General features: G+C 37.5%; 1 protein-coding gene and 1 non-coding gene across 2 annotated transcripts in view; one reads left to right on the forward strand and one right to left on the reverse strand.

The window, feature by feature from the left end:
- The first annotated feature begins 551 nt into the window (after positions 1 to 551).
- On the forward strand, positions 552 to 623 carry trnap-agg (transfer RNA proline (anticodon AGG)). Its single transcript has one exon. It is a non-coding gene; the product is annotated as a tRNA-Pro (tRNA).
- Positions 624 to 3,094: 2,471 nt separating this feature from the next.
- eda (ectodysplasin A) overlaps positions 3,095 to 12,906 on the reverse strand; it is a 56,502-nt gene continuing 46,690 nt past the window's right edge. The window contains exons 3-8 of the mRNA XM_073840609.1: positions 9,842 to 9,877; positions 9,543 to 9,728; positions 8,772 to 8,806; positions 8,595 to 8,646; positions 7,068 to 7,198; positions 3,095 to 6,928 (exon numbers count right to left, since the gene is read on the reverse strand). Coding sequence (XP_073696710.1) covers positions 6,668 to 6,928; positions 7,068 to 7,198; positions 8,595 to 8,646; positions 8,772 to 8,806; positions 9,543 to 9,728; positions 9,842 to 9,877 — 701 coding nt within the window. The 3' untranslated portion in view covers positions 3,095 to 6,667. The remainder of the gene's footprint in view (positions 6,929 to 7,067; positions 7,199 to 8,594; positions 8,647 to 8,771; positions 8,807 to 9,542; positions 9,729 to 9,841; positions 9,878 to 12,906) is intronic.

Genomic DNA, 12,906 nt, shown 5'->3' on the forward strand with positions numbered 1-12,906 from the left:
CAGATTTGTCCAGGTTGAGGGTATAAAAGCCATTAGCAACAGACTCATCCGTGAAGCTCAGCTTTTCAGGGTGTGCGCCTTCCCAAAGGAAACAATTGGGGTTTAGCCTTTTGAAGATTTCTGTCCAAACGGGATCAACAACCCGTTCATTTACATTAAAATCTGTTTGATTCGGCTTTTCCCCAAAGATAAGCCGGATTTCTCGTTCCTCAAGCCCTACAAGCGCAAACATCTCAAAACAGCAGTAGGTCACACTGTGGCAAAAGCTGCCGAAGGCAGTAAAAGACAATGATCCAAAATTCAGCTTTATTCTAAGCAAAATTTACCAGTACTAAGTTACAGTATTCCCAATGCTCAGATATCGGCTGTTTGGGGATTAACAAAGCCCACAATTTTACACTGTTGCACCGCTTTAAACGAAACCTGCGTCAAATAGTAATTTGTTAAGTTTATATATTAAAAAGAAGACTAAGATCAATCTAAACACAGCGTTTCTTACTTGTGGTCTGTGGCCATTAAATACGTGTTTTCCCGCCACATGAAAACAGCGCGGCTCGTTGGTCTAGGGGTATGATTCTCGCTTAGGGTGCGAGAGGTCCCGGGTTCAAATCCCGGACGAGCCCTTCTTTTTCATTTTTCAAAACAAAGCTTGATTTGATTGTTTACTATTGAGTGAATACATATACACGCACTAAATAGTGTAAATTGACTAAAACTGCTCAATAAACACACATATATATTTAATCGTATGATCAACCGATGCTTATTCAGTTGAGCTGAATGTGCCTCAGTGGCGGAATGCAGCCTGGCGCATGTGAATGGCGGCACGGAGACAGTGCTAATCACTCTAGTCTGATCATCACATAGGTGTGAACATTCACAGGTTCCAAAGCGGGCATACTCACCGAGACAATCAGAAATAACATGTCCCTCACCTTTGCGAGCAGGCAGCTCGGCCACTCTACGAAAAGGCGAGAAAAGCTTCTCTTTGATACGACTCGTCCTTGAATACAGTCCGCTGAAATGTGTCGGGACAAACCAGAATCACGAATAGACTGCTTATTGATCTAGCAATGGGCCATCAGCCGCCGAAACTGCATCTGGAATTTTAATTGATGTGCAGGCGAGTGCATGAATTAGTTGGGATTAGGATCAAACAAACCAGTTCTCCTTTCTTTAATGGAGTCCGAATAATACAAATGCCTTGCAGGGCTGCTAATCCGATCAACAAATCCTGCCATAATCGGAGGCCTAATCATCAGGTTTTATGAGCATTGTGTGCTGTAAATAAGCGACACCATTGCATCAATAAACAAACCAACGAACCAAGTTCTCTAAGGTTCATAAGTAAACGAAACGCGTGTGTATATTTCTTCGCTGTAGTGCACTGGGCTGTGCTTTTTAAAGAGACTGGGAGATAGACATAGACACTTTCAGTTAAATCTGACCTTTAGTTGACCTGTTGAGATCCCAGATTTTCAGTACAATACATGCATACATTTACACACTCTCAGAAAAAAAGGGTGCAAAATCTGTCACAGTGATAGTATCTTTTAGACACTAATATGTAGGTACTAATAATCACGGTTTGGTCAGTTACCCAGATGCACAGCCATATTGGTGATACTCGAATGTAAGCAACAGCATGGATTGTACGGTTACTGAATACCCGCTGTCTAAACCATGTTGAAGCTGCTAAATCATATAGAGGAGGACTTACTAAGTAAGAAAGGCCACAGTAGTTTGACAAACTAAAGTTAATAGGTGTTAAAGATAAATGCGAGCAGTATTCATTGTTATATTAGCCTAATATTTCACCTACCTGACCTGTGGCCAATCACAAACACCTTCTGTTTCTCAGTTTTTTGCACTCTTCTCCTTGATTTGTTATAACTTTTGCCAGTCTATAGTACTTCAAATGTTTTCCAGGTCCGACTGATTAATACAGCCTAAAACATGACAATAATTGAACATTTTCAGCAGCAAAACATGTTTCGTTTGGTTCAGTGGCATTGTTTATGTTCCGTGCCACCAATATGGTGGACTGATGTACCTTTAAGATACCAGTATTGAATTTTTAGGTACAAATGTGTACCTTCTGAAGAGGTACCACCTCAGTGACTGCTTTTGTACCTTTTTTTTTCCTGAATATGCCAGAATAAACTTACAGCATTAAATTCACATTATGAAACGTGATGAGAAACCAACAACCATATGGTTTGAGGAAGATGTTCCCTCCCAAATGCCATTTAATCACTTAATATTTTTGAATGTATTGTTATTTAAGAATTGTTATGGTATGTTCTCCACATTTCTATAGAGGTTTAGAAATCTAGTATGAGACATGAGAGAAGAGAGCCTGGTTAGCAATAGCAAATCATATTCATCATATACAGGACTTTAGCAATCTTTTGTCGCGAGGAATAACAGAAACATGAAAGAGCTGCGGACGGTGAGGTGTGAGATGCAGGATGGAGTCTCACCTAGAAACCCTTCTGTATAGAGGTCACCTGTTTGAAGCCTTCAGGGGGTCTGTAATGGACGAGCCCTTTGCTTTCTGTTTCGTGCTCTTTGACGTAATTGTCCTGAGATTTTAGACAAAAGCTTAGCACCAAGAGTGTATCCTGTCTTTTGCATTTGTTTGTGTGTACAATGTAGACAGTAAGACAGAGGAATGTGGAAACAGAGGTGACGAAACCTTCATGTTTGTGAAAGAATGACATTGTAAGGTGTTATTAGCCATTACGCCACCCTCCAGACCACTTAACACTGAATACACACAGGCAGAAAGGACGGTTCTGTTCTAGACAGTGTGGAACAGCAATGAAGCCGATGTATGTTTAGTGAAACTGGTTTGGTTTCTCCACTGAGAGCTTGAATCAACATGTCAGCCACATATGTGTGCAAATACAGTCATAGTTTTTAGATCTGATTAAATTAGGCCACAAGAATCTATATATGAGTACAATCATATGCTGAGGATCATATTTGAATTATATGTCTGAGTTTTTTATTATTATTATTATTGAACACTAGGTGGCAGTGCACACCAACTGCAGTTCGCACTGTGAGAACACATGAAACTGAAGCACACTTTAAAAACAAAATTTAATAGGACATTAAAAAAACTTTACAAAAGAGCAAAATATCTTATGTACATATATACAGTCCCTGTATAGTTTACAAATATACATTATCTTCAGTAAAACAGGACTACATACAGTATACAATTCACTTACCTACAAAGACACTCGTATCTAAAAACGCATACACACACCAGAAACAAAACACTAAAACAAGCTGTCGTCGGATGTGATGTTTAAGAGAAGAAAAAGAGATATAAACAGCAAATCTATCAGGACACAATGACATTCAGACTCTTCTGTTTTTTTACATTTCCGTGTGGAGACAGAGGGAACATGCAGAGGAAACCTGAGGCCAGATTACCAGCTCTCTTCAGAAGGTTCCAGATAATTCCCATGGTTCTGTTTATTCCAAGACCTTTGAACACACAATAACGCAGTTTGTTCTCACTGTGAGGATCTGGGATCTGATTCCTATTAACTGAACTACACGCATAATTCAGTTTTTCTCTAAAACCCATTCAGATCCACAATCCTGAGCTGTCAGTCAGGCGCTGGAGAAATCTCAAGGGCTGATTCATGATGCTGTGATTTACATCAGTATGTGTTGGAGTGAAATACAGGCTCAAATGTTTGGAAACAAATACTAGCTTACTGTATACTATGCAGTATATACTGAATACTGCCTACTGTTTTTAAAACGGGTATATGCAACAGAATAGACAAAGAAATGCTGTGTTTCAGTAGTATTCTACATTGTACTTCAAGTTGCATGCTCAATTCAGTGAGTTATATGTTTAATAGGATTTTTAAAAATCAAATTTTGTGTAGAACTGTCTGTAGTTATGAGGAAATCTGTGAAATTTGCATTGTGGGATATAGTATTCAACATATGCGCTACTGTTCAAAAGTTTGGGGTCTTCTGCTCACCAAGGCTGCTGATTTAATCAAAATACAGTACAAAACAGTATTTTAAAAATATATTTTCATTTTAAATAACTATTTCCTAGTTGACTATATTTAAAAAATGTAATTTATTCAAAGCTGAATTTTGACACCAGTCTCCAGTGTCAAATGATTCTAACAGGCTGAAAATCAGTTGGTGCCCAAAAATACTTATAATCAATGTATTGAATATTAAGATATTCTTGATTAAAAATTTGAGAGCTTTCTGACCCTGCATAGACAACAATGCAACTGAGCTGTTCCTAGATGTGCTTCATAAATCATTAAATGTCACATGGACTATTTTAACGATGTTCTTACAACCTTTCTGGGCCTTGAACATGTCAGTTGTGTTGCTGTCTATGCAGGGTCAGAAAGCTCTCAAATTTGATCGAAAATATCTTAATTTGTGTTCTGAAGATAAATGAACCACATGAGGGTGAGTAATTAATGACAGAATTTTCATTTTTGGGTGAACTATCCTACAAAATCTTACTGACCCAAACTTCTAAACAGTAGTGTAATCAACAGTATATACAGTTGATGTCAAAAGTTTACATACACCTTGCGAAATGTTAATTATTTTCGTACAAAATGCATTTACATATAGACGTTTACATATAGTCCACAAGAGAAAATAATAGTTGAATTTATAAAAAATGACCCTGTTCAAAAGTTTACATACACTTGATTCTTAATACTGTATTGTTACCCGAATGATCCACAGCTGTTTTTTGTTTGTTTCGTTTAGTGACAGTTTATAAGTCGCTTGTTTATCCCAAACAGTTAAACTGCCTGCTTTTCTTCAGAAAAATCCTTCAGGTCCCACAAATTCTTTGGTTTTTCAGCATTTTTGTGTATTTGAACCCTTTCCAACAATGACTGCATGATTTTGAGATTCTTCTTTTCACACTGAGAACAACTGAGGGACTCAAATGCAACTATTACAGAAGGTTCAAACGCTCACTGATGCTCCAGAAGGAAACACAATGCATTAAGAGCCGGGGGTGAAAATGTTTTAATTTAAAGATCAGGGTAAATTTAACATATTTTGTCTTCTGGGAAACATGTAAGCATCTTCTGTAGCTTCTGAAGAGCAGTACTAAATGAAAAAATATGATAAGAAAAATGTACACATCTTCATTCTTTTCAAAAGTTTTCATCCCTGGCTCTTAATGCATTGCAGTTTCCTTCTGGAGCATCAGTGAGTGTCTGAACTTTCTGTAGTAGTTGTCCCTCAGTTGTTCTCAGTGTGAAAAGATGGATCGCAAAATCATACAGTCATTGTTGGAAAGGGTTCAAATACATAAAAATGCTGAAAAACCAACAAATTTGTAGGACCTGAATGATTTTTTCTGAAGAACAGAGGCAGTTTAACTGTTCAGGACAAACATGGGACTCATAAACAACTATTACTAAACAAAAAAACAGCTGTGGATCATTGAGGTAACAACAGTATTTAAAATCAAGCGTATGCAAACTTCTGAATGGGGTCATTTTTATAAATTCAACTATTATTTGAACTATATGTAAATGTCTTTTATATTCAGGTCAGTACTAAAAAAAATAACATGCATTCTGAATGATCCGACTTATTTTGGTAAAATAATTAACATTTTGCAGACTCTGCAAGGTGTATGTAAACTTTTGACCTTAACTATATATATATATACACTAGTAATACACGAGTATACAGCATGCATACTATATATTGCAGTAAAAATAACAGTAGTACAGTATTCTATTCCAAACACAGCCAGACTCCTCTGATCAAAATTGTCAGTGCTACATTTGCTATAGAAGTGCACTACTGTCCCCTACAGGAGGCATATGGTATTGTATTGCATATTCAGGGTGATGTTAAAGAGGACACTAAAAAACATGGAATAACATCAATTTCAGTGCCTGAACTACTGCCATCATATGCATACACTAGGTTTTCCCCACAGGTAAACACCATAAAACTGTACATTTCATGACTTCATATTAGAAATGGGTATCTTGACTGCATTAGAGATAACTGAACATAGATATTCTGTTTTATACATTGCCATTATCAGTGCTTAATAGAATAGTACACAGGTTCACTATTTACGTGGTGTTGAATCTATTGTAGTGAGTGTCTGTTATGGATTGAGCAGGTTGCTACCGGTGCATTGAATGAATAGAGTATCTCACTCCTTTTGCAGTTCCAGTCACTGCAATCATTGCAGGTGCACGTCCTCCCTGTGCCACGTGTGCCGGATACCACATACACACAGCAGCTGTAAGGGCGCTGAGCTCATCCAGTCGCACAAACCAGAACTGCTAGAATGGCTGAAACACAATGCATCTTGGTTATTCACCAGGAAGCCAGTCTGTTGATTTAATTTGTGTGATATGATGAATGTTGTTGCTAATGTTTGAAGAATTATGGAGGCTGTTTCAGTGCTCAGAGAGAATTGGATCATTTTGTCAGTGTTGGTGATGCTACATAGTCACATTTGCCCGACACTCGGCAGATATGTAGACGAGCCCGTTCGTTCATTCGTGTCCTTGGGGCGGGGCTAATGAGACATACTGGCTCAGTTGAGTTCAGTGGGCGTGGTCTGTGAGCTCATCAGCGTGATCTGTGTGTCTGATCGGGTCCATCTGCATGCTCAGGTGTGTCCAGCAGCCGGGGCGTCCCCTAGACGGATGCTGCCGAGGAAGGTGGTGTGGTTGCTCATGGAGATGGAGGTGTCCTCGTACACCATGCGGATGGAGATCCTCTGGCGGGCTCGCAACAAACAAACGCCGGCGGTGTAACAGGTGTTGAACTTACGCTGGCCGGTCTCGATGCTTCGCGTGCAGCGCAAGAATGGAGTCTTATCCACCATCACCTCGTAACTCGCTATGTCCGTGAAGTTCAGGTAATATACCTGTTGAACACACAGACACACACAGAAAGCAAATTACGTTTTCTAATATTGTTAAAATATGTTTTATTGTATTTGTATGAAATGTATATTGTATTTGTTTGTGTATAAGCAGTAGAGTTAGTCCAGGGACTGTACTCACTTCTACCTGACTATATATAAAGTATGTTCCGTCAAGTAGGACTTCCAGCTCTCCAGAGCGCGAGTGCATTTTAAACACTCTCTGGTGGATTGAGATCATTCTCCAATTTTTCAACACACCTTCTGACAAATCTCACAAACAGACACCAGTAAATACTCAATCATCTGTTATGATAGCAGCGATACATAGTTAAAACACACACAGCAGGGCTCAAATATAAGGAGGTTTTTTTCCCATTTCTACTTGCCTTGTCAACACTTTCACTGACCCTTACACTAATAAATTATATATTTCTCACTGATCATTTGTGACCCTCAACCACAAAACCAGTCATAAGTCACACAGGTATATTTGTAGCAATAGCCAACAATACATTGTGTGCCAAAAATCATTAGGATCATGTTCCATGAAGATATTTAGTAAATTCTATCGTAAATATATCAAAACGTAAATTTCAGATTTCAAATTTTCAAATAGTTTTATCTCTGCCAAACACTGTCCTATCATACAATTTAAAATAATGTTTTTATTTTAAAATGTAATTTATTCCTGTGATTGTAAGGTGAAATTTCAGCAGCCATTAGTCCAGTCTTCAGTAACACATGATCCCTTAGAAATCTTTCTAATATGCTGATTAGATGCTTAAGAAACAGTTTTTTTATTATCAACATTGAAAATATTTGTCCTGTGTAATATTTTGTATTTTTTCAGAATTATGTGGTGAATAGAAATATGAAAATAACAGCATTTATTTAAAATAACATTAAAATTAGATTAAATAACATTAAAATCTCTGCATTTTTTTATTCATCAAATGTTACTTTTATTTACTTTTTATTTTTATTTTAATTTTTTTTTACAAATAAGGTTTACAATAGCCAGTGGGCCATCCTTATATTTGAGTCCTTTATACAACCTCTAACAAATGAAAGGGATAGTTCACCCAAAAATAAAAATTCTGTCATTAATTACTCACCTTCATGTTCTAAACCTGTAAGACATTCTTCTTACCTCCAGAACACAACTTTATGATATTTTTAATGAAATCCCAGAGCTTTCTGACCCTCTGTAGAAAGGTTCAAGGCCCAGAAAGGTAGTAAGGAGATCGATAAAATAGTCCATGTGACATCAGCGGTCAGAAAACTTTTTGTGCGGCAACTGACCCAAAAGAGAAGAAATTGTTAAATAAATTCATTATTTTTGTTTTCTTTGCGCACAAAAAGTATTCTCGCAGCTTCATAACATTATGGTTGAACCACTGATGTCACATGGACTATTTCAACGGTGTCCTTAAACGTGTGTATGCAGGGTCAGAAAGCTCTTGGATTTCATCAAAAATATCTTAATTTGTGTTCCAAAAATGTGCTTGTGGGTCTGGAACGACATGAGGGTGAATAATTAATGACAGAATTTTTATTTTTTGGTGAACTAACCCTTTAAAGTCATTCCAACACACAATATCAATAAGCATTATGAAACATATGTATGCAGTTGTGTGTATGCGGGGGATCATTATTTAACTCTTACCTTCTTTCACTTGGATAGTAGTTTCCTGACCTTGAAGATGCACCACAGCTGGCTACAGAAACAAACACAAATCCAAAATAATGGACTCATTAGCATGTTCAAACTACATATTAAGCATCCTCTTGTTTACTGAGAGAATATAACGTGTGGCAGTGGAGATCAGGAGATGGTGCTTACCTGTGTCTCTCTGTGTCTGGCTTTCTCTCCTCCACCTGTTGACACACAGAGGGAAAGAAATTATTGGCTGTACACACGAAACCGCGAGGGTGTCGTTTTCAGATTTATCCACTTTGGGACCCGGTTTCAAAAAATAGCGGATTCAGTCTCCTAAAACGCCGGATCCGTGTGGATGAAACGCCAATACGATAAAAAATTTATACGTATACAGCGAAACGCGTCTCCGTGTGGACAGGCCCTTAGTTGCTTTTGGTCAATTATTAGTTGCTTATGATCAGCAGTGAATGTTTGCCACACATGTTTGCAGCAACAAGCCTTTCAATTTAAACAATAAATTTGTATGGATTGCAAAAACTTGCACAGCAATGAAGCTTAATTTCAGTTGATTTTGTTTTTCATTGAATTGTGTTGTGTTGCCGTTGCATGGATCTTGATGTAGGCAGGCCTTTAATTGGCATAATATGAAAGTAACGTTTTTTTCTTTCCTATATAAGAGTGAGTAGCTTCTCGAAATGTAGGACAGGACCTGATTTTGTCCACTGGGAACTGATTGGATCACTGTCGTTTGCTATTGCTGTGATCTCATGTAAGTGACAGTTTGCTGAAGGCAAGAGTTTATTGTCAAAAAAAAAACATGTTGTTGCAAAGTTTTGATTCAATTTTAATTAAAGATCATGAGGGCACTCCATTAACAAGATTTGTCCATTTTGAATTCATGATAACCTTAAAGGTCTACTGAAGTGCCTTGAAACGAAAAGTGTCTGTATTAACCTGAAGGTCCCTGTGGTCCAGGTGGACCTTGTGGTCCTGGTGGCCCTGCGGGTCCAGGAGGTCCAGGTGGGCCAGAGGGACCCATTGCGTTACTGCCTGGGATTCCTGGGATCCCTGGTATTCCAGGTGGACCTTGTGGACCAGGTGGGCCTGGAGGTCCAGGAGCGCCAGGGGGTCCTTTCTTGCCTGATAAAAAAAAAAGAGAGAGAGAGGAATGCAACGTCAGTCTGACACTAAACTAAAACATTAAAACACTAGAAACAATACACTTTAAATAAGTGTGAAAATAATATAATTACCCTTTTTCCGCTCTCCCTTCTTTTTTCCGTTAGCTTCTGTAAGAGAAATAAGCAGCAAGAAAAGACAATCAGAACTGTATCATTTTGCATTCACAATCACAAATGCAAAAAATGTTCCTCCTGGGCTTCTGGTTTTTGCTTCAATCAGACTTGTTTATTTGTTTCAAAGCAGCTAAACCGATAATGACACTCACATGACCACAGAAAAACAAATAAAATGTAATTTGAAGGACAATTGCTTCTGCTGGTGTCTATAAATAACACTCACACATCTCATCACACACAAATCTGTAATACTAAAGCAACAAACCTAGACACAAGAGTCAAATGATATCCAATAAGAGTGTATTTGTGTGTGTGTAATAAATCCAGCACATCCGTAATAAACAAGTCTGACAAAATCCACTGTTTTATAGTTTAAAGTCTAGCCTAAACACACACACACACTAACTCTCAGGAGACAGATCTGTGTTTCTAAGGCCTGAGGTCACTCTTGTGTTTGTGTTGGCTAGCATTTGGGGGTCTTTTTTTCGCAATGAAACTACTTCAAGTCATTTGTAAATGACTGCTGCTTTCGCTGTGTTGTCCGGTGGGCTTCGCACGCGATATCTCTTTTTCTCAAAACACAGAATATCAAAAGTGAAAAGAAACAACTTGCTGCCTTTAATCTTCCCCTTTAATCTTCCCTTTTTTCTCATTATATGAAAAACAACAGAAGAGGGGGGAGGAGGGCAGCATGCACATACATAAAATCAAGCAAGCGCAACAAAAACCAAACATGACACACATAATAAGCATGCAAAGAACTTGACCTGCCTTCAGTACCTCCCTGCAGATGTCCCTGTCTTTTTTACAAAACAATCAGGGATGAACTCACCAAATAGTTGTTTATTTCAGCCAAAACCATGCATCTTTTTCACATTCCACTTTAAATTAACACATTGGCTTTAGAAAGCAGATGGATAAAATGCTTAAAGAATTTATTTTAAGATGTTTGTGTACATTTTCAAGTGATTTGCGACTGTGCTAACAAGACAGTACTGGCACAATTGCCCATAAAAATGCATTTTTTCTGAAACTGTCAGGGGCTTCACACATCAAATGTTTAATATTTAAATCATATTATTTTATTACTTAAGTGTATTTAAGTTGCGGGCTTTCAAAACTAAACATGAAAATAAAGAAAACATGCAAATGCGCCATTTTCGGTGAATTCTGCTCTCAGTATGCACAAATCATCCAGACCACTTCACAAAGCCTTGGTTTGTTTTGTAAAACCTTTATTATCGACATAGTCTTTACTTCTATTCCCAGAAATCTCTTAATCAGAAAATGTTTACCAGATTACCACATGTAATGTTTGTTTTATAAATGCCTTTCACATTTATTTATTTAAACAAAGCCTTGCAAACTGTCCAAGCAGCTTTGGCTAATCCACTCACCTGATTTACAAAATATTTGCTAAACATAATGAAAATATCATAATTTTATTAATCTCAGCTTTCGTGAAATTCTCAGACCAGTGAATGAACTCTCTCTGGTTGTGACGGTAAGCCTCGGGAAAAGGTGCCATTTATACTGCAGTTGAAACGACTCATAAGCATCATTGATAAGCGTAAGTGCTTTCAAATGTTGAAATATAAATAAAATGTAAATATAAAAAACGGTCTGCATGTGTGCACACGCGTCTGTGTACATGCATGTATGTCAAAAGAACTCTGAGGGAGGGTTACTTGACATTGGGTATGTCTGTGTTTGTTTTAAAAGGGAGAAAAAAAAGAAAGAGTGTTAAAAGTCTTTAATGAATGGAACAAATTAGCATCAAAGACAGACAATATTGGAACCATATTTCACACCAAACATGCAGCTGCGCACACAAACACACCGAACACCAGCTGTACGTTCACAAAGTGCATGTTTATGAGGCCACAAAGTGAGCGAGTTTGTGTATGTCCATGTGCAAGTGCTTTGACCCATGAATCTGAAAATTGGGTAGAAGACAGCATGACTTTTGATCACAGGAATGGATTAAAAATGGCTTCCTTATTGAATCATGCATGTACCCACAGATACACACAGACAGATTGACACTAGATGGAGTCACCTAACACAATCTGATGCTTGCATTTTATTTTGTTGTCAACATTTCATGGAAATTTAGTTTAACAGAATTACAAGTAAGCCATAAAAATCAGCTACAACTTGAGTTATGTGTGTGGACGCTGTTCAAAATGAGCTCACAGCGATGAGTGAGGTCTATAGTTTCAAACACACACATTGAGCTGTATGCAATATCCTATATGTCTACATAACAGTATGTAAGGGATTTATTAACATCCATACACTGCTGTCAAATAGACAGAGATTTACAGCTCAGCATATTACAGGCACTGTTTCCACCAGAGTCCATCTGCAACACACCTGAGTGTGCCACTCTAAAAAGAATTTAGTGCACAGGACTCCCACACACAGACAACAATAATGTGAGAAATACTGGGTCACTCATTCACTAAATAAATCATTTCACTAATTTATTCTCAATACCAGCTGAAACACATTAATTGCCTTTTGTGTTTTAATTGATAAGTGCATTTGACCGTTCACACACAGTCACATTACAAGAAGTGAATATAATGTAGTTCCGTTCATGACAATTTATGGGGGTAAAACATTACAAACTGCTCTCAGGCTCTCTGGTGATGTCTGCTGACTTTTGCACCACAAAATCACAATTTTCATTTTCATTTGATCTCAGAAAAAGATGATGAGATTGCAGCGAAAACAGTTAGTAGTTGTGACATTCTTCACCAAAAGCCATCTATTTTAAGCTAATAATAACCATAATAGTAGTAGTGGTAGCAACAGTAATAACAATAATAATTTACTAGTACTACACTAAAAATTTTATATTTCCTCTTCTTATTATATATATATATATATATATATTCAGGTTGGCTTAAAGTTTGAATGAAGTACAATAAGACTAAAGTGGACCAAAGAAAGCAATGTCTTAAAGGGATAGTTCACCCAAAAATTAAAATGACCCCATGATTTGACTATGATAT

The sequence above is a fragment of the Garra rufa genome, chromosome 5 (assembly GCF_049309525.1).
Source record: "Garra rufa chromosome 5, GarRuf1.0, whole genome shotgun sequence".
NCBI classification, from domain to species: domain Eukaryota; kingdom Metazoa; phylum Chordata; class Actinopteri; order Cypriniformes; family Cyprinidae; genus Garra; species Garra rufa.